At 40.0% G+C, this 27,534-nt stretch overlaps 1 protein-coding gene across 1 annotated transcript in view; it reads left to right on the plus strand.

Moving 5' to 3' along the window:
• Nucleotides 1–17,924: 17,924 nt before the first annotated feature.
• Nucleotides 17,925–27,534, plus strand: part of CCDC148 (coiled-coil domain containing 148) — a 98,148-nt gene continuing 88,538 nt past the window's right edge. The window contains exons 1-2 of the mRNA XM_075180837.1: nt 17,925–17,980; nt 25,393–25,514. Of these exons, the coding sequence (XP_075036938.1) occupies nt 17,926–17,980; nt 25,393–25,514 (177 nt within the window). The 5' untranslated portion in view covers nt 17,925. The remainder of the gene's footprint in view (nt 17,981–25,392; nt 25,515–27,534) is intronic.

Below are 27,534 nucleotides of genomic sequence, written 5' to 3' on the forward strand. Positions count from 1 at the left end.
AAACCAGATTCCTTAAAAAGTAGAACAAGACCCAATTTAATTCAAGTCCTTGAAATGCACCTTCTCCTCCATTTTTTTCATTACAATAATCTCACTGCAAAACTAGGTGCTCTAGTGTGTCTACGCCATACTTCACTAGGAACACATTCACTTGGCCCAAATCCTCCCCTCTGCCAGAGGAAATTTTTTCTCCTCCACATATTTGGCCAAATTGGGCCATCTTGCTTCACAAACCTATACGTCCTGGCAGAAATCTATACATTTGAGTTTTTGTGATCGCTGCAGTCTGCTTTGCTGTATATTCACTGAACCAGAACTGACTACATTTTCCTGCACAGACGACAAGCAAGGCCGGCTCTGGAGGTGCTTTCAGTGTGAGCATGTGTCATAAAATACGTCCAAATTCTAAGAGCTAGTTCCAAAATTAAGGAGTTAACATATGCTGTGCCATATTTGGTGCCAGGTAAAATAAGTTGAGCTATGTCTGGTGGCAAGTCTGATAAACAGAGTTCTGGTACTGGTGCCCAGTTTAATTTATACAGCCATTTCTAATGCCAAGTCTATTATGCAGACCCATATTAAGTGCCAAGTCTAATATGTAGACCCATATCTGGTGCCCAGACTAATATGCCGTAACAGATCTAGTGCCTAGTCTAATATACACAACCTTTTAATTTCACAACCATTTCTGGGGCCCAGTATAATTATTTACCAATCCTCAGTGCTCTCATCCCTTTACTTCCTCCGATCGGTTCCCACTCATTGTACGAAAGGAACTTGGACAACTTCAGTGATAGAACTGTGATAGATCTTCAGGTGTCCAGTGATAGAAAGCATGCCCTTTACGCCAACCCGGTGCCCTTCATATGGTGGTGCCAATAATCCTTGTGAATTATCCAGGGGCATTGCTATGGTCTCACATAACACACAGCCAAACTCGCCACATTTCTAGTGATTCCTGCCATCTACACAGTAATAAAATATCAACAAATGACCCTAATAAAAGGAACTGTATATTAAATAAGTGCTCTACTTAAAAATAAATTACAATATCTCTAAATATTGGAAATCACTGCCTTACTTAATATGTAAAATATACAGTTTTAAGAAGCATCACTTTGGCCATCTGCATGCTGCCAGTCCTTGCGCATATTTAAAGCCAACCTAAACCATTGCCAGCCTTCGTTCCCCATCTTCTCACCTACTTGTCTTTTCACCTGTTTATGCCTTTTGCATCTGCACACCATGCGTGTTTTCACATTGTATAGTTTTTATTTTACACTTATATATCAGGTTTTGTTTATTTTAGAATTTGTTTTACAAACAGTTGAAACTCTTTCACTTGTTAAATTGTATTGTTTAGTTCAAACGATGTAATTCTGTTTTGCCAGGGTTGTGCCTGAAAATAGGTCTTGTTATATTTAATGGTTAACAAAAGCAAATACATAAATAAAATAATATTTATTTATTTATTTTTAATTGACACAGATCTTGTGTAAGACTCAAGCCTGGGCCCAGTGCCATGACCTAGCAAATCCTATGGTCATATCTGTCTTACAACATTTATAGTTGTAATATTTTTCTGCAGTGAAAGGTTATATTTATTGGGCGGACAAAGGTCTTCAGATTATAACCAGTTACTCTTAAAGTTTTTGTATACAGTAACCAAGGTCCAAAATACACTTCACTTTATATAAAAGAGTAATTTGATAACATTGATAAATATATATGTAAAAGTTTCAAGAGATTATCGGTACTATAGATTATGATTGTAGAGAGGGGGATTTTATTACACACAACAGATTATTGTAATCCACTTAAAGTCTACCTCCCAATATTTGAATTGTCCAAATCTGTACACGACCACATCTCCTTTGAAAGGGGTAGGGTCTATGTCCCAGTAGGCATGTCCATGCCCCCCAGGGGCGAGCATCTGCAGATTTAGACCATTCACATCCCTCCTTCCCATATTAAAAACAACCATCCTTATCCACCTGCCTCTGGTACGTACGGCAGTCACCCACCGTAGTAAGTGGGGGACATACCTCCCAACAGAAGTGCTAACCGCAGGGCAGCTGTATAGCCCCCTCAAATGGGAACCGTTCTGCTGAATTCGGTTCATTTGGAGGTATGCGTTGAAGGATACTCCGGCCAGCCTCCTGCTTTTACCTACAATCATACTTGCCAACTCTCCCTGAATGTCAGTGAGACTCCCTGAAATAGGGGTGATCTTCCTCACTCCCTGAAGAGTCTGGCATTCTCCCTGATGCTGAGCCTGTACAAGACGTGGTTGGCTTCGCCATCTGTGGCATGATGACACAGTTCAGAAATTGTGTCCTATGTCCATGCATTGAGGCCTATGGAGGTGGCCATTTTCATGGAGACCAAGATTAAATCAAAGACTGACAGGTAAGACAACATGACTTCAGTAATGGAGACAGAAATGTAAAAGACACTTCAGTCTCTAGAGATTCATTAGCTGCTTTTCTTTAACGCATAGTTGACTACTCTCCCGGAATGTCCGGGAGACTCCCGCATTTCTGGGAGACCTCCCAGGAGAGCAGGGCAACCACCCGGTTCTCGCCCCCGCAGTAGATAAGTGGTGGGGGAAGGGGCTTCATGACGCAAATATCGCGTCAACTTAGCAGGGCCAAAATGATGCGATTTGTCAAGCCCCGCTCCCGCATGCCCACCTCCCCCTGGTTCTCCCTGAAGCCAACGAGGAAAAGTTGGCAAGTATGGTCTACAATTGCTGATAAGAGATAAGGTTTTGCTCAGTAGCACAGTGTGAACGTTCTGTCATGGTATGGTAACTGTTACCTGTACTGTGTGTATCTGTGAATAGTGTAATTAGCTCCTTTCTATAAGGTATCTTGGGCATTTAAGGTCTATTTGAACACTTCACCTGAAGCTACTGTAGCAATGTGTTTTCCTCTCTTCAGCTCTCATCATTTGAGAGTCTCATGATGCTAAGGTGTCACCCGATATTCCCATGGGTAAGTTGAGGATATAAAAGTTCTTTGTTTCTGATGGAGAGACAAGCTTCTGAAATTACTGCTAGACTGTAGTGTCATGTGACACCCTACAGCCGGTGATAGTCCACATGTCTACATATATATTTCAGAAGTGATGATGTCATGACTGTTCAATCATAACAGATTATTACTGGTTTATATATTATATTATTTAGTACTAGCAGAAGTACAATATGATGTATAAATAAGAATTATACTTCAGCTGTCTCTTCTCAATTATTAATCTGTGTGCTGTACAGTCATACTACTTAGGAGCAGTGTTGCAACATCACAGACAAAATGTTCTGTTTAAAGGAATATATCATTACATAAATACAAAGATGGAAAACTCAGAAGCCATTTACAGAAATGTGGATCACTGAACTGTATTGATACATGTCACATTACACATGTAATAATAAGTTACATGTATACCTTGATTATTATCTAGGTGAGCTTTGCTTCCATTGCCAATACTGTATTCAATCATGAACAGCCAAACAAATAACAAGTTGGTTGTATGACCCTAGTTTTGTACACACGTGTGTTACACACTTAGGGGTCTATTTATTAAGGTTTGACAATAGGGATGGTTTTCTATTGCTGCTTATTGTGGCGATATAAAATCAACTATCGGTATAATTTATTATTAAAATATCACCAACAGATACTCGGCTGCCTCGGAGCAGTAAGAGTTAACTTACCACTTGCTCTTCACATATACACAGTGGAACTGAAAGTCCACTTCATGAACGGAAAAAAAAAAAAGAATACTTAAAAATAGATAAGCATATTTTTAAAATATTAGGTTTTGAAAAAAAATATTTATCCTAATAATAAATAATTTTACCTTTTGATTTGCATCTGCTACCGCCATCTTTAGCTTGTTAAATAGGCTTCCCCATGCAAAGCTAATGCCGCAGAGACCCCCCATCCAATCTGTTTGCTGGTGGTGAACCCTTGATATATAGGGCTTTTCACCCTAGAATAAATATACCTGATAGATTCCCTATTTTAAGCAGGATGTCCACTTTTTAATAGAATTTTAAAAGATTAAGCACCCCACAAAGAGCATCTATACCCAGCATTGATCCTAGTCTCCTACAGAAAGTGTCTAGGAGAAGAAATCCAATGGAAGAAACAATATGGTTTCAAAGTAAGGGGCATATTCAGTTAGCTGCGATGATCCTCTGAACATCGCGGCTGGCCACATTTGCAGGTACTACGAGTACCTCAACATCGCGGATATTTGTTTCATCTTCAATGGGGGGGGGAATCTGCGATGTTACATCGCCATGGAGTGCCTTCGTGACCGTTCCGGATGCACTAATTGAATATGCCCCTTTGATGGGAGGGCTGTGGGGGAAATAGGAGGACCTCGTTTCCTTGTTTTAGATTATGAGCCTGTTAGTAAGACATTGGAGGAGGACACATTGAAGTAGTAGGCACCTGTGTCAGTCACACACTTCCATGTGCAGCAACAAACACGCAATGCTCATGTTGTAAATATTTTGATACACTCTTACAGGTTCTAACTCCGTCTATTTAAATGGTTATACTCTGGTGTCTTGCAAAGTACAAATGAATACATGCCTTATGTTCATGTCTTGTACACAATAAGAATCTAGGCGAAATCATCTTCATTATTTATTTATATAGCACTGGAATGGGCTTTTTATCCAATGGATTTGTCTGCAGGAAAATCCAGAGATTTTTTGCAAAAATACTGACCACCCACTAAACACTCAGGGGGCCTGAGTCATTAAGGAGAGCAAAGCATAATAAAGGAGTAACATTTGCACCTGGGCAAAACCATGTTGCACTGGAGGGGAAGGTAAATTTAAAATGTGGGGACATATTTATAGTTGGGGTAGAACATGTCCTAGATCAACTTTAAATTTCAGTGTAATTATAAAGTTAGCAAGTATTTGTGTGCTAGATGAAAAAACTGCCAGTATTTAACTTATATGCAAAATAATAAACTCATTTACACCCCTTGAATTGTAACATGGTTTGTCCCAGAGAACATTTACTCCTTTTTTGCCTTAATGACTCAGGCCCCCTGTTCGCTGCCAGACCCCACTTCATTAGGGATGATAAAGGTTTAGAAGAAAGAGGAAAATGATTTGCTGATAACCAGCTAGATCTTGACTAAATGGCTAAAAATCATGTGCCTAAAAGAAACATTTATTTGAGTTCATAAATAAATGGGATCACTAATTTTGATTTCATGCAAAAGAGAGACAGAATGAGCTACTAAATAAAGTGTGAAGCGACACATGGGAATGTAAATATAGTTCTGTCCCAGTTACAGACAGAACTGGGTTAATGTCAGTCAGAGAAAAATCTGATGTAACTGGTTTGTATGTTTGAGACAATCTCTCTGATTTTCTTTCAGTATTGACATTTATAGGGGTTCACAAGTCTGTACATTTATTTTGACATATTCAAGAGATAGCTGTGGTATGGATGGATGGACTATCACTAATAACTTGCTGTTGTATTCACATTCAAAAGCAGATGTGAACACAGGAGCAATTTATTGTAGTAGTCCCCCAATCCATCCAGCTGTTATTATCCTAAGATGTTTTTTAGTCTACATATTTTTTATACTTTTAACTCTTTTTTTGGAGTACTAAATAAAATGTTATCTAATTGCAGCAATTCTAGATAATTTTTATATATATGTTTGTTTATTTTATTGTTGTTAATATATGAGCCTATAGTGTTTTTTTGTTTTGTGTTTCTAATTGTTGGGAAGTGCATAGCCTCCCATATCAGCTGCCGAGGCTTATTGAATATATTTATTGCCATTTCTAGGGCTTCTTCCGTTTTTTTCTCCACCAAAAATGCGTGTTTAAGTGATTGCGGCACAATATGAAGCGCATCTCTTGCAGGTACTGGACGGCTGGTGCAATGATACGCAGTGATGGTGATTATGACTATCAGCCGCACTATTTAGCCACTTCTGATTGGCTGAGTTGATAGTACTTAATTAACGTGGCAGCTACATAATTCAGTGTTCTCACCAGAGAATTCTGTCTGCCGGGTGGCATTAAGAAGCACCCGGGTGGGGGCAGTTGTAATACTTTGCAATAATAATGAAAAATGTTGGAGGTTATTGCCCACACCTGCCAGGACTGGTCAGACTGGTGGTCAGGGGTGTAGCACACACTGCTGGCTGTAGTGCTTCCATAGTGCCTGTTCTAATAGAAGAAACAAGGGTTTATTATATTATAATAGGACTCTGTTGGGCTCCAAGAGCCGGGTGATAAGTAAAAACAGCCGAGTTGAGCACCTGGGAAAAAGGTGCTGGGGGGAACACTGTAATTATATAATATGAACTTACAAGCTGTCTATGCACATGACTTATTCTCTTCCCTGCCTTTTGGCTAAGATTAAGTGTAGTACTGTCCCAGGAGGGTATGGACGGGTCCTCTGATTATGGACAGGGTACCTCGGTCCTCTGGCCAGGGGCCGAAGCAGCTGAGAAAGCCCAGGATCTATGCGTCCCTGGTGTGGCGAGCCAGGGGAGCCCGAAAATCACTGGGCGATGGGAAACCCCACTGAGAGAGTAATACATGGAGCACATTTTTTTTTTAATAAAATTCCCTGGCCTTTTTTGAACAAGCTGATCAGGTGTTGATTCCCCTTCCCAATTAATGGGCAAGTACAAGACTGTTTAATTTTATTCATAACCTTCACCTTAACTAGGAGACTGTGCCAGGATCATTAACTATATACACACACTTGCTTCAAACGCTGGCGAACAAAAAAATAGAACAGGCTGCATTTAAGAAAAAAGTACTTTACGTACAGTTAATGTATTCCCCATAGGGATCAATGATTTATTTATTTTCTTTTCACCATAGGGTGCTGTGTGTCCATACCCTTACTGAGCTGTTAAGGTTTGTCATTGACAGTCTGGGACCAGCATCTACCTCATCTAATATGATATGTATGGTATATTGCAGAATGGTGTCAAGGAAGTCTCAGAAGACTAGATTGGGGCTACTATAAAATGTGCGCTCAATACATTCATGTTCTGTACAACAGCAGCTGGTCTGGAAATTGTGTCCAATGGTGAAAAATGACTTCACATTGGGAGATTTTCTGTGCATAGCAATCAGACCTCTCCGAGTGCATTATGTTATATAAAAGGCTCTCTCCTATCAGTCCATTAACGGATACCTCATTGTAATTGAGCTCACATTTTATTGGCAATTTGAAACACTAGGACATTGTCCTCAGTCCATTACAAGACATGTTGAATGGGATGAATATAGTTTTATGGAAGTTGTTTTAATTAATAGGCAATTAGTAGCAATGGCCACAACCACAAATGGATAACCTGTAATAGAAAATGAAATGAGAGAACTTTATACACAATGGGTAACATAATAGTCTTCATGGTGTTATTTATTATGATGTCAGCAAGCCAGAGACTATTGTAGTTAGTTGAAAGAACTATAGATGTATAAGAGTGAAATAATATTCAAACACTTTCATCATGTTTGTACAAGTGAACACCTGGATCCTCCTGGCTGGAAATAACACATAATATTTAATGTTTGCCATGAGCAGAATTTGAACGCTCCTAAGCAGACACCAGAGCATCCCCTCCCATGCTATGATTACTATCTCTATTATCCCACTATGGCCATTGTTTGTTGCAATTAAAATGTTCCTGTGACCTACACATAGCAAGGATAACCAGTTTGTGAATGCAGCCTACCCCTACACCTAGCAATGTATTCTTGTTCGTACTTACCCAGCCCACAAACTGGCTACCTCTACAGTATGACTTTCTGAATCTTGCCTCTATTAATATGATTGGGAACAAACATATTAATTACTGTCGCTAGTAAATAAATATTATGGAACAGTTACCCCACTCAGTAGCTTTTAAGTATATATTTATTACTAATTTTAAAGTAATGTCACTTTAAAGTATAAAACAATAAAAAAATAAATATATTTTTGAATGGACACAAGTGTAAAGTACAGAAAAGCAAGACAGTAATAGCATAGTTGCCTACTCTCCCGGAATGTCCGGGAGACTCCCGAATTTTTGGGAGTTCTCCCAGACTCCCGAGAGAGCAGGCAAAAATCCCGGATCCAGCTGTCGCCGTTATTGAAGATGGTGGGGGCGGGACTAAATGCACAATCGTGGCCCGCCCCCTACTGCGATTGGCTAAGATTGACATGGCGGAGCCTAACGGCGCACCACGCATGGCCACGCCCCCTCGACGGACCCCCGGACAGCTGCTTTCAAAAGTAGGCAAGTATGAGTAATAGGTTTACATGGTCCAAAATATTTAGATAACAATAAGGAATTAATGTACTTCTCCCATACAGTTGTACAAGTATTATGACCAGTATAACTGCACTTATGGACAAGTGGGCCAGAAATAGCCGGGATTAGTCTAGCAGGAAAGGTGTTGGGCTAGGTCAGCGATCTTCATTAGTACATACTGTGAGATGCAGCTAGAGAGTCACAAGGTGCACATACTATATGAGCATGTTGTGTTAATTGGTGAAAATGCTATTTAGTCTTTTTTCCACTACTAAGACAGGCAACATCCGTGGTGGAAGTTTATCTAAGAAACTAATTGCAGCAATGGAGTTCCCATAAGAACTGCAGATGTTAGTCAGGGTCCATAATGAATCCCAGCATTCATCATAGCAGATGCTACGCTCAATATATCAACATATGTTTGTTAAGAGCAAAACACTGTTCTTCTGATGATTATTAGTACAAAATAGGAAGATGTTCTATAAAATAATTCAGAATGGTAACGTTTAGAATGTTGGTATGTGCCACGTGAAGGAAATCAGAATTACCGCGTTATGGCACAGGGACTATTGGTACCAAGATACAGGGCAATGTCCCATTTAGCTATACATGTCGGTGGCCAAAATAGAGGAGAGTCGCCGTACGTTAAAATCCCTTCTGCCCTCAGCGTTCAGAGATTTGATTAACTAAGGTGTTTGATAATGATCTGATCAATTTCAGTCAGCAGTTCTGTCTTTTTAGGGCTATAGACTACTGTGATAGTGAACCTGATATGGCTGCCGATATCACAGTGTTTGTGCCCGGCAAAAAACCACACGGTAATGCTGGCAACACACCAACTGATCTTATCACTCTGCCCAAGAACCCAGCATCATTTTCTAGGTCACACACAGGTCAAATTTCACAGGTCCGGCAGTTCGGCAAATGGGATAATAAACTGTCATCTGCCTGATGGAATTTCAGATCTTCCAGTTGGATCATTCTCAGGCATGTTGGTATTTTGGGGCAAACACGCAATGATATTGGGCCAATTTACCGATATCGGCCCCAATATTGCTGCCTGCTGCCACAGAGGCAGCCAGATAATGTGCTCTATTACTGTCATCACAGAATCAAGCTGTGAAATCTTAATCTGTCCTCTGATGGTTTTACTGTGAAATTCAGACAATACTGAGAATAGCAACAGATCTGTAGGACAAAACAAGAATATTAGTAATGGGAGGTAATTGAAAGCATCTGTGTCGCTATAAAGTGTTTATTCAGAGTAATTGAGCCACATCTTTAAACTAGATAACAAATTCCTCACACATCGCTTTGTTCCATAAACATTTTACTGTTCACACTGGAGTCTTATTTGTTCATAGAAAACTTGTTTCATTCAGAAATATGACAGCCTAATATATATTACATTGTAAAAAGCTGTCACACGGACTAGAAAAAAATTATACAAAACAAGGAACATTTTGTTTCTTGTGCTAAATATATAGCACAACTAAAATGGTATTAGAAAGTCTAGAATGCTGTTATATAATCATGTTGTTACAGGGCGGTTTTAATACTAATATGCAAAAGAGAAAAACAATGTACTTTTGACAAGAAAACTTTGAATGCGCTCTTTAGGTGCGTTTGGATAGGGTCATGGCAACTTTTTGCTATCAGTCTTTGCATTCTGCATGTCCGTGTAGCTGTAGCCAACCAGATCATTGGAATGTGCGCAGCAGCACAGATTATTTCAGGAGATGACTGTGCTGATCTTTTGATGTGCAGTGATCTGTTCATTCATCTGATTATGCTGGGGAGGACATGGACTGCATATGACAGGGTTAAAGTCACAGTGTGGGGATGGGAGTGATGGAGTCAGACAGTGACAGTAGGAGGGACAGGGTCCCCCAAAACATAGAGTACTGATATGAAGCTCCCTCTAAGCTGATGCAGGAAAACTGTGGTTTCAAACACACTGCTATATGAAATGGGGTCACGCCATCAAGCCCCGCCTGGGATACTGTTGGGTTCCGGGAGAGTCGGCAAGTATACATAAAAGGTGTCTTCTGCCTTCAGATGTCTGTAATGGATTGTCTTGTACATGACCTACTGTTACTAGACATCTTCCTTTTGTGATTCCCATCTATGTATTAATGGAAAACTATTGGGGAAATAGGGCAGGATAAAGATCTGTAGATCTCTCTGGTGAACTGCATTTGTTGTCCACATGGAGTGCAGTGATGTTACGAAGCCAAGAGATGATCAAACAAACATACAGGAACCTCTATATTGCTCTATTTCCACCATGGTTTTCTCATGTCTTCCAATCTTGAGGTGCCATCAGAACCATTACAGCAAAACTGAGATATAGTAATATATTACTGTTGGTAACAGAATGGTGTTTTGCCGCCAGTGATAGGGCTTTTTCTCCACTATGCCCAATATAGCAAAGTGTTCCCGCCGGTGAATCCACTTCTAAGTCTTACTACTCTGAGCTTGTATCGCCAGGGTAACGAGCATTGCTGAGCCTCTCCAGCGATGTTTTCTTGGTAAATTTCAGTGATAAGTGACTGAAGACAAAGTATAATTCTCTACCACTGATCATTACATAGTAACATTATGTCAGGGACTACTGCCCATGTGCCGCTGTGTTCATGATGTTTGGTGCACAGATTGCATGTATAGGGGCCAACTTATGGTTGGATGCAAAGTTCCCATTTGTGTATGAACAAAGACTTGTCTGCACACTTCTGTTTTCACATCTGTATTGTGACCTGCACACATCTTAAGGTAGATGCAACCTGACACAAAGATGTGACAATCCTCATCAACTCTAAAACTTCCACCCGTTTATTTTACATGCAAAATGTATGTTTTTGAAACATGAATTTCAAGGTCCATGTAAACGAAAATAAGATGCATCAGAAAGTGGTGTGCGTAATTTGCACATGCGCACCCTTACTGTACTACAAAAGCAACTCTCCAATGGCAAGAGACAAGATACATGCAACTTTAAATACAGATGCAGGTTGTGCTCATGCTCAGCGTGACTGTTTTGCAACAAGCAGCAGCTCTACATTGCACTAATGCACTTCCCTTGTCATAGGGGCAGATTCAGTTGTCCGCGATGTTCAAAAAAACATTGGCCGCTTTTTTTGCCGTTACTACGGTAAAAAGTAACACTCATTTTTGCTCGCACCTCTATGGGGCGTGAGCAAAAGTGAGCGTTACTTCTGTTCACCTGTGCTCATTAATGAGCACAGGTGTTAAAGCTCATCAATTAACACCTGTGCTCATTAAGGTGTATATATTGCTGGCATTTGTGAGCTTACCATTAACTTTGAACAAGTGCTGAGCTTAGCACGAAACGCGTCAGGGGTGCTTCTAAATGCCGATCTGAGGCTGTGACCTGTTGATATATCCCTTGCTCCGACTGTGACCTACTTTTAAGAGCCTTTCCAGTTCATTTTATTCTGTTTAGGAGGTGCTCTATTATTGATCATTTTAAATTATTTTAGTCACTCTACACAGCGCAGTCTTTTTTCTTTCTTTTGGTTTACATTGTTTTGGGTTTTGCAATGAGCCCTTGACTTGCGGCAGTGGATTGTGGTGTCTGCCACGCATTATTATGTTTTTTTAATATTCATTTTATATTATTTTTACTGGTTATTTTTTGTCTCCCCCTTTGTTATGAACGCCGGTGTAATCCATTAGTGGTATTACTTCCTCTCTTTTTGCATAATCTTACACAAGCTTATGTGTGGTGCTCTGCACTGCGTTAAACAGACCTTAAAGTGGTGATCTTTTGTTCACGTTGAGAAACGTTTTGTATATACTTTTGGGAAGCTGAATGGACAAAAAAAAAAAGTTTAAGCTGCATTCAGTGTTTGTCCAATGTGTATAGACAAAGCGTTAAAGATAGGATAGAATGTTTAATCACGCATGCGTACATCTCTTTATATTGTATGTTAAACACTTTCTATTTTTGCAGCTTTTTCAGACTGGTAATTATGTAAACAGTGTATTGAAAGTAAATCACAAAAGACAAGACAAGGGTGCCGAACATAGTGAAGCATATACCAATAAAGTGCAACCAATTTGTGAAACTGCTGCATACCAAGAGATATATATATATATATATATATATATATATATATATATATATATATATATATATACAGATGAGCTTACTGGTAGAATGTACAGGGCTCAGTAAATGGAATCTTCATAAACCTCCACTTCATGTGTCTTATGGAATCTCTAAAGAATACAAACATATGCAGAAGATACAGATATAGGGAAAGAAATTACAAATAGGCTGCATACGCCTTCCAAATTATAATATGCCTATCTGTATCAAAAGCCCTTCTTTCAGAGTTCCATTATCCAATATGCAAACTTTAATATCAAACCACTTCAAGTACCTTCTATAGATTCAGCTCCAAACAAATCAGGATAACATATAATAGAACTCCACAGATATAACGTAATATAATGTAGTAAGTGTTATGTCTAGTAACAGAGGGCCTGATTCATTAAGGAAAGTAAGGCAAAAAATGAGTAAGTTTTCTCTTTGAATAAACCACATTAAATGTGGATCATTTGTTGTCAGATACCTTTAAATGTAGGGTAGATACTCACCCTCCTCTAGTGACAGTCATCATCTCATCGCCCACATAAACAAGCCCCTTTACCCAGAGTCGGAGGAAGACGTCTCTATAGATACCTTATTATGTGACCTTATAACAACAACAATACCACATATTTATATTAGTCTGAAAAATAGTTATGGGAATGTACAGTTAAAGACACCTTAAAAATGAGGTAAAGGCTAAAATCAAATGTATCTACTACTAAAAATATCATTATAAATAATAATTTAATATTTCTATTTTTTATTTAATGTTTTAAAATTGCTTAAAACAAAACATTTTTATGACAATTTTATTGATAAAACATATCTTCTTTTTCTTTTTAATATTTCATATTTTTTATGTACACTATAAAAAATTGTAAACAAACAGATAGAATAAAGCTATACAGCAACATCTAGAAAAGAAGCAAAGTAGTGAAGGGGTGGGATAATAATGAGGGGTAGGGGAACTACGGAAAATAAGAGGAATGGTGTGGAAAAGGGGGGGGGGGGTTATCGGATACAGGGCTTATTAGCCAAATAGATACAAGAGGAGGGGGTCTCCAAAGGGGGCCAGCTATGGTGCTCTTATCCGGGCAAATTTCCAAGGGGAGTTGATGCATATAATGTGCTCCATTTTTTAGTACATATCTGATTCTGTTGAAGATGGAAGTGAGTGAAGGAGATTTTTCGAGCAGGATGCAGTCTGACGCATCACGACACTTATGTGGTAAATCTGTTTTTGCCTATGCCTGAGGATCGCTGGGATGGGCCGTGCAAGAAGAGAATAGGAAAGTGTGTCAGAAGTGTGAGCGTTGGTAATCGTGCTAATAATTAGGTGAACCCCTGCCCATAAGGGCTTTAGTTTTGAGTATTCCTACCATGTGTGTGACAGAGTGCCTTCTTATCCAGTAGGCCCGGTACCATTTATGTATTTTCAGAGTGGGGTCATTCCATGTCAGTTCAACCAGGGTTGTCAACCACCCATCTCAGATTTTAACGTATTTTTTTTAGTTAAGAGAGGATGTCAAAATAACTATTTCTGCCAAACATCTCGACTGTCTGACAATTAGTTGATTAAATATTGATTCTTCAATTTATTAATTAATTTATTAATCGCGGCTTCTTTATCCAGTTTATTTGAAGTATTACGGGTGTTTATTAAAGAATCAACACAAGGAAGAGTTACCTTAGGGGTCCAAATTTTGTGTCAATTCCTTAATAAACACCTGTAATACTTCAAATAAACTGGATAAAGAAGGCGTGATTAATAAATTATTTAATAAATTGAAGAATCAATATTTAATCAACTAATTGTCAAACAGTCAAGATATTTGGCAGAAATAGTTGTTTTGACATCCTCTCTTAACTAAAAAATTTTCGTAGAAATCTGAGATGGGTGGTGGACATTTCATGTTTTTTTGGGTGATCTGATGAGGAATGACCCAGTGTTTTCTTTTATGCGTACACATAAAGTTCTATGTTTGTTGGAATGGTCACCCAATCTTCCATGTCCAATCTCCCACTCCGCTTTAATTTCAAGCAGATCCAGGGGCAGGCTGGGCTGGGGGGCAGGGGGGCATCTGCTCCAGGGCCGGTCTGATAGTGAGCTACCACTATCTATTCGGTCTGATAGTGAGCTACCACTATATGTATATGTGTCACTGGGCCACCTGCATTTTTGTCATTTAAAATAGGCTGCTGAATTGAGTCTTGCCCCCTGGGCTAAAGTTTGCCAGCCCTCCCCTGTGCAGATCTATGGGATCCATACCATGTGTCAAAAGTAGTCTGTAGATCACTGAGATCAGCCCTAAAGCAGTTGATCTGATCTTCATATGCCTGATTTTGCAGATACTAGAGAAGGCCTGAGTCTGCATGCAAATCCTCTCTTTGCCTGTCTACGAAGGAGGGAAAGCTTCAGCGTTAAATTTGCTGGTTTTTTTTAAAGGAAATTAGAGAGTGAAATGAGTGGATGAGATAAAGTGACCAAAACATCAAGGATCTTGATTTCTACACAGGAGTTCTCAAACTCTGCACTAAAGTATATGCTCTTTTACTTGCAAAAAAAGTACAACCAGATGGTAAAATGAATGCATACAGGCACAATAATACCATGCAAACAAAATTATACTGCCCGCAGCTCAATACTTATTATTTTCTTTTTATTTATAAAGTGCCAAAATATTCTGCATTGCTGTACGTTGCGGGCATCATGATACAAACAAATGACATATATTGACATGAAACAGAATGTAAATATGTCCCTGCCCAAATGAGCTTACAGTCTAAGAGATGTGGGGAACACTTGATGTATAAGGTAGAGGTATAACAATTGTTGAAGATACATGGATATAGACTCTGTGCTAGTGTCTAGCTCCTAGCAGATGATAATTACACAGGCATAGTGATAGATCCTGGCTCTGTGTTGTTGGTGATTACTGGCTCTGTGCTAGTTCCTGGCTCTGGGAATTTAGTGAGTACGGACACTGTACTAGTTCCTGGCTCTGGGCACTTGTTAACCAAAGTCACTGTGCTAGTTCCTGGCTCTGGGCACTTGTTAACCAAAGTCACTGTGCTAGTTCCTGGCTCTGGGCACTTGGTGATTACATGTACTGTGCTAGTTCCTGGCTCTGGGCACTTGGTGATTACGTGTACTGTGCTAGTTCCTGGCTCTGGGCACTTGGTGATTACATGTACTGTGCTAGTTCCTGGCTCTGGGCACTTGGTGATTACATGTACTGTGCTAGTTCCTGGCTCTGGGCACTTGGTGATTACATGTACTGTGCTAGTTCCTGGCTCTGGGCACTTGGTGATTACGTGTACTGTGCTAGTTCCTGGCTCTGGGCACTTGGTGATTACATGTACTGTGCTAGTTCCTGGCTCTGGGCACTTGGTGATTACATGTACTGTGCTAGTTCCTGGCTCTGGGCACTTGGTGATTACATGTACTGTGCTAGTTCCTGGCTCTGGGCACTTGGTGATTACGTGTACTGTGCTAGTTCCTGGCTCTGGGCACTTGGTGATTACATGTACTGTGCTAGTTCCTGGCTCTGGGCACTTGGTGATTACATGTACTGTGCTAGTTCCTGGCTCTGGGCACTTGGTGATTACATGTACTGTGCTAGTTCCTGGCTCTGGGCACTTGGTGATTACATGTACTGTGCTAGTTCCTGGCTCTGGGCACTTGGTGATTACATGTGCTGTGCTAGTTCCTGGCTCTGGGCACTTGGTGATTACGTGTACTGTGCTAGTTCCTGGCTCTGGGCACTTGGTGATTACGTGTACTGTGCTAGTTCCTGGCTCTGGGCACTTGGTGATTACATGTACTGTGCTAGTTCCTGGCTCTGGGCACTTGGTGATTACATGTACTGTGCTAGTTCCTGGCTCTGGGCACTTGGTGATTACGTGTACTGTGCTAGTTCCTGGCTCTGGGCACTTGGTGATTGCTGGCACCGTGCTAGTTCCTGGCTCTGACCATTTGGTGATTACTGGCACCGTGCTAGTTCCTGGCTCTGGGCACTTGGTGATTACATGTACTGTGCTAGTTCCTGGCTCTGGGCACTTGGTGATTATGTGTACTGTGCTAGTTCCTGGCTCTGGGCACTTGGTGATTGCTGGCACCGTGCTAGTTCCTGGCTCTGACCATTTGGTGATTACTGGCACTGTGCTAGTTACTGGCTCTGGGCAGTTGATGATTTCTGGCACTATGCTAGTTACTGGCTCTGGGCAGTTGATGATTACTGGCACTGTGCTAGCTCCTGGCTCTGGGAATTTGGTGATTACTGGCACTGTGCGAGTTACTGGCTTTGACCATTTGGTGATTACTGGCGCTGTGCTAGTTCCTGGCTCTGACCATTTGGTGATTACTGGCACTGTGCTAGCTCCTGGTTCATCTGCTTACTAGGTGACCTTAAAAGAGACATTTTGTTTATTTTACACTCTTGGTGGAAATAAAGTAAAGAGATTGTTGTTTTTTTGTCAAATTACTGTAGTCATTTTAGCCTTTACTTTTCTCGAATATCCCCTTATGGATATTCATTCATTTAATTGGGAAGTACTAAACAACATCAAATTTCAGTATGCAGCGCATTCTGAAATCAATGTGTTGGCTATGAATAGACTGTGCCAGCCTTTTGTGCATCCCAAGATTATATTATACATTAGAACTTATAAATATTAACTCCCTGGGTGAGTTTATTTTTGTCTCAGCTGTTGAACTTTGTTATTTTTATCAGATATTATTTAGAGATTAAAGAGCATTGGAAAACACACCATACTGTATTTCGTTGCATTTAACAGTCAAATGAAAATGACTCATTATTGTCACCTCTTCTGAAAATGATGACAATATAAATAAGATTAATGAGTGCAATAATTGTAAGGTGGCCAATAGGCACAATTAATTCCTAATCTTCAAAGCTGAATAAATGAAATGTATAGATTAAGCCATATAGATGAGTGTATAGATTAAATCATATAAACCCATTCCAATGCAGTTGTTTGATGTAATGAGACACCTCTTTTGAGATGGTGGTGAGGAGTATTAGTATTACTACTGCCTGATGTATCTATTATTTTTTTTTTGCATCAATATTTGTATTAAAAATTTTCAAAGGTATAAGTGGTACAGAAAAAAAAGAAAGGGGAAAGGAAATTACCAACAAAGGGGAACACATAGGGATTCCCCACGCAGGGGGAAAGGAGTCACTCAATTAAACTTGAAACTAACATAAGGCACACAATATCAATAATACGCATTTAAAAATGAAAGGAGAATATAAACAATCCACTCATAAGGAAGAAAAACAAAAACAAAAACAAAACCCCCTCCAACAAACAGAAATATAGCAAGACATATCAGCCTTCATTTTGATCATCCGAAGATATCTCCACCATGGGAGGGGTACCAGGAGCTAAGAACTGATCAGTGGGCTGGGGAGATTCTATAAGGGCCTGATGTATCTATTATTAATCTCACATTTTCATTCAATTACAGAGACATGACTGGAAGAGACATTCGAACATTTGTAACAACTCACAGGAACAGAGACAATGGTATAGTACTATTACTTACCTTTCGTGCTGACTGTAATTGTTTGGTCTTAATGTGGTCTGAGTCATACTTGCCAACCTTTTAAAACTTCATTCCAGGAGATCCCGCGCAGGGGGCATATTTGGAGGGGCGGTACGTGGTGAATCGTGGCATTTTGCGTCAATGTGGCAGTTTAGACGTGGGAGGGCGGGCCAAAATGACCCAATTCGTTATGAATCGCATCATTTCGACAGCAAGTTGCCATTTGCGGGATACTTGCCTGCTCTCCCGGGAGTCCGTGAGACCTACCCGAATTCCGGGAGTCCCCCGGACATTCCGGGAGAGTTGGCAAGTATGGTCTAAGTACAGAAGGACAGCTGTGAGTATTGGGCTGCTATTGCATTGTGCACAGAGAGACCTATTGAACTGTCCTCTCATTCCTGATTATAAAGGGAAATTGGATATCATACACAGCGGCATATGGTATCAAAGCACAGTATGTATTGGTAATAATACTTGATCTAAACCGTGGAATAAAGTCGCACCCTGGCAGATACACTGCTTATGATCCATTCCTGATCTGTCTGTAGGCAGTAATGAAACTGACACCCCTCTTGAAGTTGATTCCCTCTACGTCCTTTCTAAGTGCTGTTTTTGAACCTCTTTATTGAAGTTCCTTTACCCCCTGGACTCCCAATACTTACAAGTGTCTAAGTGGTCCCACTCTTATTCAAAATGAAAGGCATCTAAATGTTTTAAACTGTACCTATCACCAACCATTTCTAATATCTATTGTTATGCACGTTTAGTTGCTATCCAATAACGATTGTCGATTCCCGATGTGTGGTTCCAAAGCACAAACTATTTAATAGCGAAAAAGTAGCAGAATAACAATGCGAAATAAAACAAGTACAGCCGTTACTTATCGCAGGCGCTCTGGATCCAGTGAACAGTCATTCAGGTCTGAAGGCTGTGGTCAAAGAAGACTGATCACTAAGCCCAGAGCCCCTGCTTATATGCAGTCAGTGAATACAGTAAAACAATGCAGATGATGTGGCTTGCTTCTCTTGGTCCAGGCTTCAGGAAGGTCCAGTGTACTGCAGGTCATACGCCAGTTCAAACCATAATATCCAAATGTGGGGGTCATCTCTCCAGGGGATGTGCTCCGACTTTCCCGCCAAGAATTCAGTTTCAACTAGTCTATTTGCATTTTACAATCTGTATCACTTTAAACATTTATTCCCTAACATCGCTAACTAGAGTATGCAATGTGCGATCTCTTTGGCGAATGAACCGAATAACTGCTGATGAGTAGGGGATTAAAATTAAACCAAACATGACATAGTTCCTGCAACCTGAACCTTTGATTTCACTAACATGCATATAACTTATAATATTAAACATAAATACTACTATATTTCGACATAAATAACTGTGTTGCAACTACTATTAATGTGTACTAATTACAAATGTGTGTGCACGTGTTGCGGCTGGATACGCCCTTATAAGCCAAAGCGTGCTCTATGCATAATTTCAGACAAAGACAACCAAATCTGCTCGATATTAATTGAAATGACTTTATCCAATTTACTGACTTCGACACTATAGATTATATATAGTCATATATCTTGTACAGCAATATATCTGCTGTTCTAAGTTTGAAATCAAAATTGAGTCTTTCCCCACCTCCTTTCCCTGGATATGAAAATCACTTAGGCTGGGTACAGACTACAGTGTGTTACACCCAATTGTCGGGCCAGTCACACGATAAATGACCGTTCGGCCCGATAACACATTAGTGTGTACGCTACAATGATGAACAATTACCGTACCAAAGCACATCGTATCGTTTCATTTGATTTTTAAACCGGAATAAAATGTTGTTTAACAATGGAACAATGTCGTTCCTATTCTGCAGTGTGTATGCACTCACGACCAGCAGTGTCCATAGATCTCTATGGAATGTGGGCAGCACAGTGGCCTAGTGGTTAGCACTTCTGCCTCACAGCACTGGGGTCATGAGTTCGATTCCCGACCATGGCCTTATCTGTGTGGAGTTTGTATGTTCTCCCTGTGTTTGCGTGGGTTTCCTCCGGGTGCTCTGGTTTCCTCCCACACTCCAAAAACATACTAGTAGGTTAATTGGCTGCTATCAAAAATTTACCCTAGTCTCTGTCTGTCTCCCTGTCTGTCTGTCTATCTCCCTCTTAGTCTGTCTGTGTCTGTGTATGAGTGTGTGCCTATATTAGGGAATTTAGACTGTAAGCTCCAATGGGGCAGGGTGAGTGAGTTCTCTGTACAGCGCTGCGAAATTAGTGGCGCTATATAAATAAATGATGATGATGAATGTACAGAGTCACAATCTTTTCAGCCAATGGTTATGACAGATGAAGAGCACAGATCTGGAAGTAAATCATGTAAAATGTGTATGGTGTATACTCCTGAATCGGCATACTGATCGGGATTTTTTTTTATCGTTGATAAAACCATTCTGAATATCGCATCTGGAAACATTTTGTATATTGTGTATCCAGCCTTACTTGTTTGTATCTGCTAAACCCCAGCCTTAGAAGAACATCAGCCAGGAAGTATAATAGGTGCTCTTGGAATGTTCATGTTGTTCTGGCTGTATTGTGTGCAGTGTGCAGCCAGATTCCTAGACCACATTGTACATATTGCCTAGCGTGCTAACATGGTAAAAATGTAGATGCAGACCACGGATGATCAGTAATGCTGATAATGACAGGCTTTTCAAAGCAGGCTATAAAAAAAGCCAGCTCACAACTGATGCTGAAATGATTCATGGTCATGTAGTGGACATACTGACATACACTGACTGAATGGCTAATACTACTCACTGAAGCTGGCATTTACAAGCTGTATGTGGGGAGGGCGGCAGTCTATATTATTATTATTCATTGATTATATCTAAGATGTGGCCCTCTATCTGCAGCACATAGAGAAGGCTATAACACATATTCATTTCAACTATTGTTTTCAGTAAGACTACTCTATAGCATAACACAGAGCCGTAACTTAGAATCCTAGCGCCTGGGGCGAGAAAGACAAATGCTGCCCCCTTAATGAACCTAAAATATTCCTAAATTGCGCCCCCCTTTAGCGTTGCGCCCTGGGCGGTCGCCCCTGTCGCACAGCCCTAGTTACGGCCCTGGCATAACATGATAATAATTTCTGTAAGGTCTACGTTCCTTTATATTAACATATATGTGAAATAGAAGTTCATTGTTATGCAGGCTCAGCTATCAGTGGTTGTTGGAACACACTAACAGAAATATTAAACAATCCTATTGATAACTGAAGGAAACGGTTTATGTATTTGAATTATATCGCTTATTGTTCATGTTTTCAACTGTTTCCTTTATAAATAAAGTGCTCTTGATGCTTCACATTAAGCGGGAGCATAATACAATTTTTTTTTCTTCCTAGAAATATACAGTTTGAAGCATTCTGTGCCGTGTATGTACGTGAACACTCGTAACCATAACAAATACAAGTCCTTATTTTACTCCACTCATGCTTTCACTCGTTGTTCTGCCTTTCCAGGCATAAGGGACTGCAAGTCTAGTATACACTATATGGACGAAAGTATTTGGCCACACCTGCTGATTATTGAATTGAGGTGTTCAATCCGACCCTTTGCCAGATGTGTATAAAATCAAGCACCTAGCCATGCAGTCTCCATTTGCAAACATTTGTGATACAAAATGGGTCGTTCTGAAGAGCTCAGTGACTTCAAGCGTGGTACTAGGATAGGATGCCACCTTTGCAATAAGACGGTTTGTGAAATTTCATCCCTACTGGATATTCCACGGCCAACTGTAAGTGATATTATTAGAAAGTGGAACCGTTTAGAAAAAACAGCAGCTCAGCCACGAAGCCGAAGACCATGTAAAATCACAGAGAAGGGTCAATGACTGCTAAGGCGCATGGTGCGTAACTGTCGCCAGCACTCTGCTGATTCCATAGTTGAAGAGTTCCGAACTTCCAATGGCATTAATGTAATGGGTTTGGCGGATGCCGGGAGAACGTTACCTGCCTGACTGCATTATGCCAACCGTGAAGTTTGGTGGAGGAGGTATAATGTTATGGGGCTGTTTTTCAGGGTTTTGGGCTAGGCCCCTTATCTCCAGTGAAGGGCAATGTTAATGCTTCAGCATACCAACATTTTGGACAATACTATGCTTCCAAATTTGTAGCAACAGTTTGGGGAATTCCCTTTTCTATTCCAACATGACTGTGCCCCAGTGCACAAAGCAAGGACTACAAAGACATGGTTCGATGAGTCCGGTGTGGAAGAACTTGACTGGCCCTCACAGAGCCCTGATGTCAACGCCATCGAACACCTTTAGGATGAACTGGAATGGAGACTGCGAGCCAGGACTTCTCCTCCAACATCAGGGCCTGACCTCATAAATGCTCTACAGAATGAATGGGCACAAATTCCCACAGAAACACTCCAACATCTTGTGGAAAGCCTTCCAAGAAGAGTGGAAGCTGTTACCGCTTCAAAAGGACCAACTCCATATTAGAGTATATGTATTTGAATACAATGTAATTACAGTCCCTGTTGGTGTAATGGTCAAGCGTCCAAATACTTTTGTCAATATAGTGTACTCTGAAATCTAAATATGGATGCATTTTGGTACAGATGCGCAGTATGGAAATATCTACACCTCACTTGCGTCCAATTCTTCCTGAGGCCATCAATGTGTGATATAGACAAAGAGCAACACAGCTGTTTCATAGTCATGCAGTTTCCCTTAACCGTTACAATATTCATATATTTAAATTTCATACTTCAGTCAAAGATTTTATTCATCCTCTTGTCTTTCAGTAGTACTGCTTGTTTGTGTTTTGGCCCAAAGACGAACTTTGTTTGATAAGAACTGTAAATTCTCTGTGATGTTGCATCATCAAATAATATCCACACATAGAACCAATATGATCTATATGTACAGTGCTTAATATTTCTGATATTTCCACAGTTTTCACCAGTCGGAATGCAGCAAATTGTCCTAGTTTTTCTCGTGATTTTAGCCAGACACTGGAGCAAGGACGAATTAGAACAGCCTGACTCCCGCAGGACATTGCATGTTTGTTAGGAACCCGGTGGTATCTCATTTGTAGACGACCTGATTCAGGACAGGGTTTCATGCATAGTAGAGCAGCTACTTTGCTGCTGAAGTTCTTAGTGACAATTTTTGCAATTCAAAATCACTGTAAACTAAGCCCAAGGTCAAATAAATGAAATACAGATTTGTGTATAATATTGGAATAATGCATTCCAAAATGAGAGAATGTTTGTATTAACCTTGAGTATAAGTACCTTTTTTGCGTTGTGTATCAAGCAAAAATATAACTACAGTTATATACTTTTTTTTGCATTTTAGACTTGACGATATAAATAACACATACAAATATCAGTGTACACTGTTTTAGCATTTGAAGTTTTTGGCAAAGTTAATTTGAATGCTATTGATTGACTGTTGCAGTTCATTGAAGTACCTGTCCCTTAGGCTTGCTGCAGAGATTGAAGTTTGTAACAAGTATATAAAAATAACATCACTTCTCTTTGAACACAATCCACCTTCCCCAGCCTGATATCTTCAAATGGCGGATTTGATCCTCGCTGGCGAAGCTCTATGATCTCTGTGCTGCCTAACAACCACAGTTGTGTAAACTATGTTCCTTTCCAAGCAAATAATTTCTTCTTACAGTCAATATATGCATTAGACACATGTAGGCCCACTTCTACACAGTGGTGTACAAAACTAACATCTTAACTATACGTCTAGTTTCTCTCTCTCTCTATACATATACATAAAGATATATATATATATATATATATATATAGATAGATAGATGTATCTCTATGTATATATATATATATATATATATATATATATATATATATATATAGTGTGACGGGAATGCTGGTAAAATCATTGATGGACTGTATGCAAGTCCTAGATTTCTGACCTATGTGCTCTGAACTCCAGGGAAAATCAGTAAGAGCCAGATCGAAGGGTTCCCTGGAGTGAATGGAGTGAGAGGGAGGGCTTCCATTCATTAGGTTCATTTCTGACCTGCCAGACAGTAGGCTAATTAATAGTTATAAAAGTGTATTTGTTGAAGGTCTACTTTACGTTCCTTTATATTAACATATATGGGTGTTTTCTCCCAGGACATTATCCTATGGGGTTTAGTTAGGTTAGAGATCAGCTGGGTCTGATCTCTTATAAGGAGGGTGTGTCTCTAGAACTGCGTAGGAGAGGAGTTGTGAAGTTACCTGTGTTACTATTTGATTATACACAGACCAGAAGCATGGTAAGGTTTGTTTTGATGCCAATAAAAGCTAGCCATACTGGACCTAAACACACAATAAAAGGGACATTTTGATTTAGACGTCGTTTTTAACCCCTGGCTGTACACAGCTTCTCTGAGCCATATCAAGCTTTTACTAAGAATTAATTCACAAACACATATTTGCAGTTTTATGTGTCTAGAAATTAGCTTGCAGTTAACATCACACCTGTTTATCAAGTAAGCTGAAAGTGAAATTCTGGATAGTATTTTGGGAACAGGTCTGTGTTACGCTGGTTCATGTCTTAGAAAAAGTGGCTAAAATGCTGCCTGCAAAATCTATTCATATGGAGGAACTTGTTAAGCAATCGGTGCAGGCAAATGCCAATCAGGTACAAATTAATGGTAATTTCCAGGAATCTTACTGGGTTCCGAATGCCCAGAGACAAACTATCTCAGAGGAGGTCCAGAAAATGTTAGACCTAGGGGTCATTGAGGAGATGATCATGATGATAAGTCAAAAAGTGTGTAATCCAGCCCTATTGTGTTAATACCCAAACCAGATTGGTCACTAATTTTTTGTAATGATTTTGGTAAACCCAATGAAGTGTCAAAATGTGACACCTATCCTATACCACGTGTAGACAAATTAAATGAGAGACTAGGACATGCCCGATATTTTCAAACTCTAGCTGTAACCAAGGGCTACTGGCAGGTTCCCCTTAAAGACATTGCCCAGGATAAAACAGCGTTTTCCACCCCAGAGAGCCTTTTACAGTATACAGTGTTACCATTTGGGCTCCTGACACTTTTCAAAGAATGATGAATGTGGTAATCAAACCTCATTGCCAGTATGCATTTGCCCTTCTCAATGACAGTGTCATTTTTCATTGTAACTGGGGCAGTCATTTACAGAAGGTACAAGCGGTCCTAAACTCCCTTAGAAAAGAGGGGTTCACAGTCAACCCAAAAAAGTGTGCTATAGGCCTTGAAGAGGCGAACTACAGAAGCATTGCCTAGCTGTTAAAATAATTGATATAAACTCAAATACTGTAACTTGCTAAAGTAAATTATTCTTATTTATTTTTTTTCTTTGACTTTTTTTGACCAGCCGAATTAGTGGTTCACATGAAGAATGGAATTGGCAGCTCAAAATATAAACCTGTTGACTATCAACAACTGCGAGCAGAAACCGAAGCCAAGAAATTAGCATCTGCGAGCATCCAGTTAAAGGTACGCGGTTATAGTTTTTATCAACATGTTCTTTTTATTTCAGAAATTAAGCTGTACTTGCATGTGTTATGTTGTTTGTTTGAACTGTTGGGTTTTTATGTATGTTTTGCGAAGGGCAGGTATGGACATTTAGAAAACTGTGGTGCAATATGGGTATGAATCTGGACTTCCATTTCCAGTGCACACTCACAGAATGACCCCAGAGTGGCTGGGGAAGGGGTAAGAGTCCCCTTACCACAGACAGACAGTATCACGGGGGAAGTGAGCAACATTCAGCTGCCCCAGCGACATTTTCTTCTTAACTTGGGGGAAAGAAGATTTCCTATTGTTGTGATGAGTTCTGTATGGCCCAATATTAATAAATAGACCCCATAGTGTTTTAAGGGTTTATTCACACTTATACTGTGATTTGGTGGCAAGGCAACATAAGCACTTACCTGTTGCCCATATCGAACAAGCTCAATTGGTGACTGTCCCCACAGTTACTACGCCTCCAGAATCTGCTTCTCTCTCCCCTTAGTGCTGCTAGGACTAAGCAGACGTCCCAGAAGCAGTGTCTGCGTTCTGCTCGGAGCCTCAGTGTAATGGCCATGCTGATTATGTGGTACAGTGTCATTCAGTTCTATTGTCTCCCTGCTATAATGTACAATGCAGAGACAGCTGATAGTGTTGAATGACCTTAAACCTCAGTTTAATTAATGAGCCACCTGGTGGAAGAGGGATGCTGTCACTGTGTCTACTATGCCCGTTTCTTTATCTCCGCTAACTTCATGAGCCTGTAAAGGAGGGGTGCCGCTTAGGTCTGCCTGTGTAATGTAGCTCGGTATCTATGCAATTCGGCTGAAGGGGGATCTGTGCAGTGGGGCATGCAGGAAGATTGGAGGAGGAGGCCCAAACAATGCTTTCCTGCCTAGGGCCTCATATGGTCCTATTCTTTTGTTTTGTTTTGTATTTCTTTAATGCACAAAAACAAAGTTAGCCACAAATGTTCTGTTTTCTTGTACAGTCCCCGAAATTCTAGGCTTGTGCAAGCAACTAGAGTTCAACAAGATTGGATTTGATTGGGCCAAATGAAAAATATGTTTGGCCAATGTAGAATAACCAGGATGTAGTAACAATAAGGCACTTTGCAAGTTGGTTGTTCGGCACATTGAGGTCTTTTCAGTCCTCAATGCTTTACATGTGCACGGCAGTTCAGTGTGCTTGGTGCTATGCCAACAGTAACATGTTATCGTTTGTGCTAAGACTCCTATTCTGTAGATGTACCACACATTTTCATGTATCTTTTTTGAATTATTATCCATGTTTTCAGTTTTTCCAGAGTGTAAATAATGGATAGAGGGAATGGACACATTTTAAAGTTTACACAACACACATGAAAGACTTTCTGTCATCAAATTTAATATCTGTTAACATGTAAAAAATAAAATCCTTTGAACAAAAGACCTTTATGAGCGCCGATTGAGCGCAAGCTGGTACTTTGTTGTTTTTGAAATATTTTCAACACCTATTATCTGAATTTGTATTTTCTTTATAATCATTATCTTCTTTTCAGAAACTCTGTGCTGCATTGCAGACATTATTGTGGCTTTATAAATAAACAATAACTGTGCCCTGCTGCTTTCACCGTGCAGAGCATAGTCTGTGTATAAAGAATCCGCTCCACAATCTGAACATTCCATGCAATCTGTGTACCCACATGATGTGTATCTTAAAGGAGCATAGCTGGCACATATTTTATACACTGATCTATGAAAAATGTTGGCCATACGAGCATCATTTAATCCGTCTCCTCCTTTCCGTTTTCTGCCTGGTGAATGAGATAGAGACAGAGAGTTATGTAGAGATCAATGATCTCTATGGAAAGACCTCAAACAGTGCAGTGTAACAGTCTTATCAAAGATGCTTAACTAAAATGGCCACGTGTCCTGCTCTACAGAGTTCATGTGTAAGAGGCGGCTTGACAGACATGCTGTACAGAAACGCATTGTGTGGATTGATGGATTCATTCAGATGGTGA

This window comes from Mixophyes fleayi, chromosome 7 (genome assembly GCF_038048845.1).
Source record: "Mixophyes fleayi isolate aMixFle1 chromosome 7, aMixFle1.hap1, whole genome shotgun sequence".
Taxonomy (NCBI): Eukaryota; Metazoa; Chordata; class Amphibia; order Anura; family Limnodynastidae; genus Mixophyes; species Mixophyes fleayi.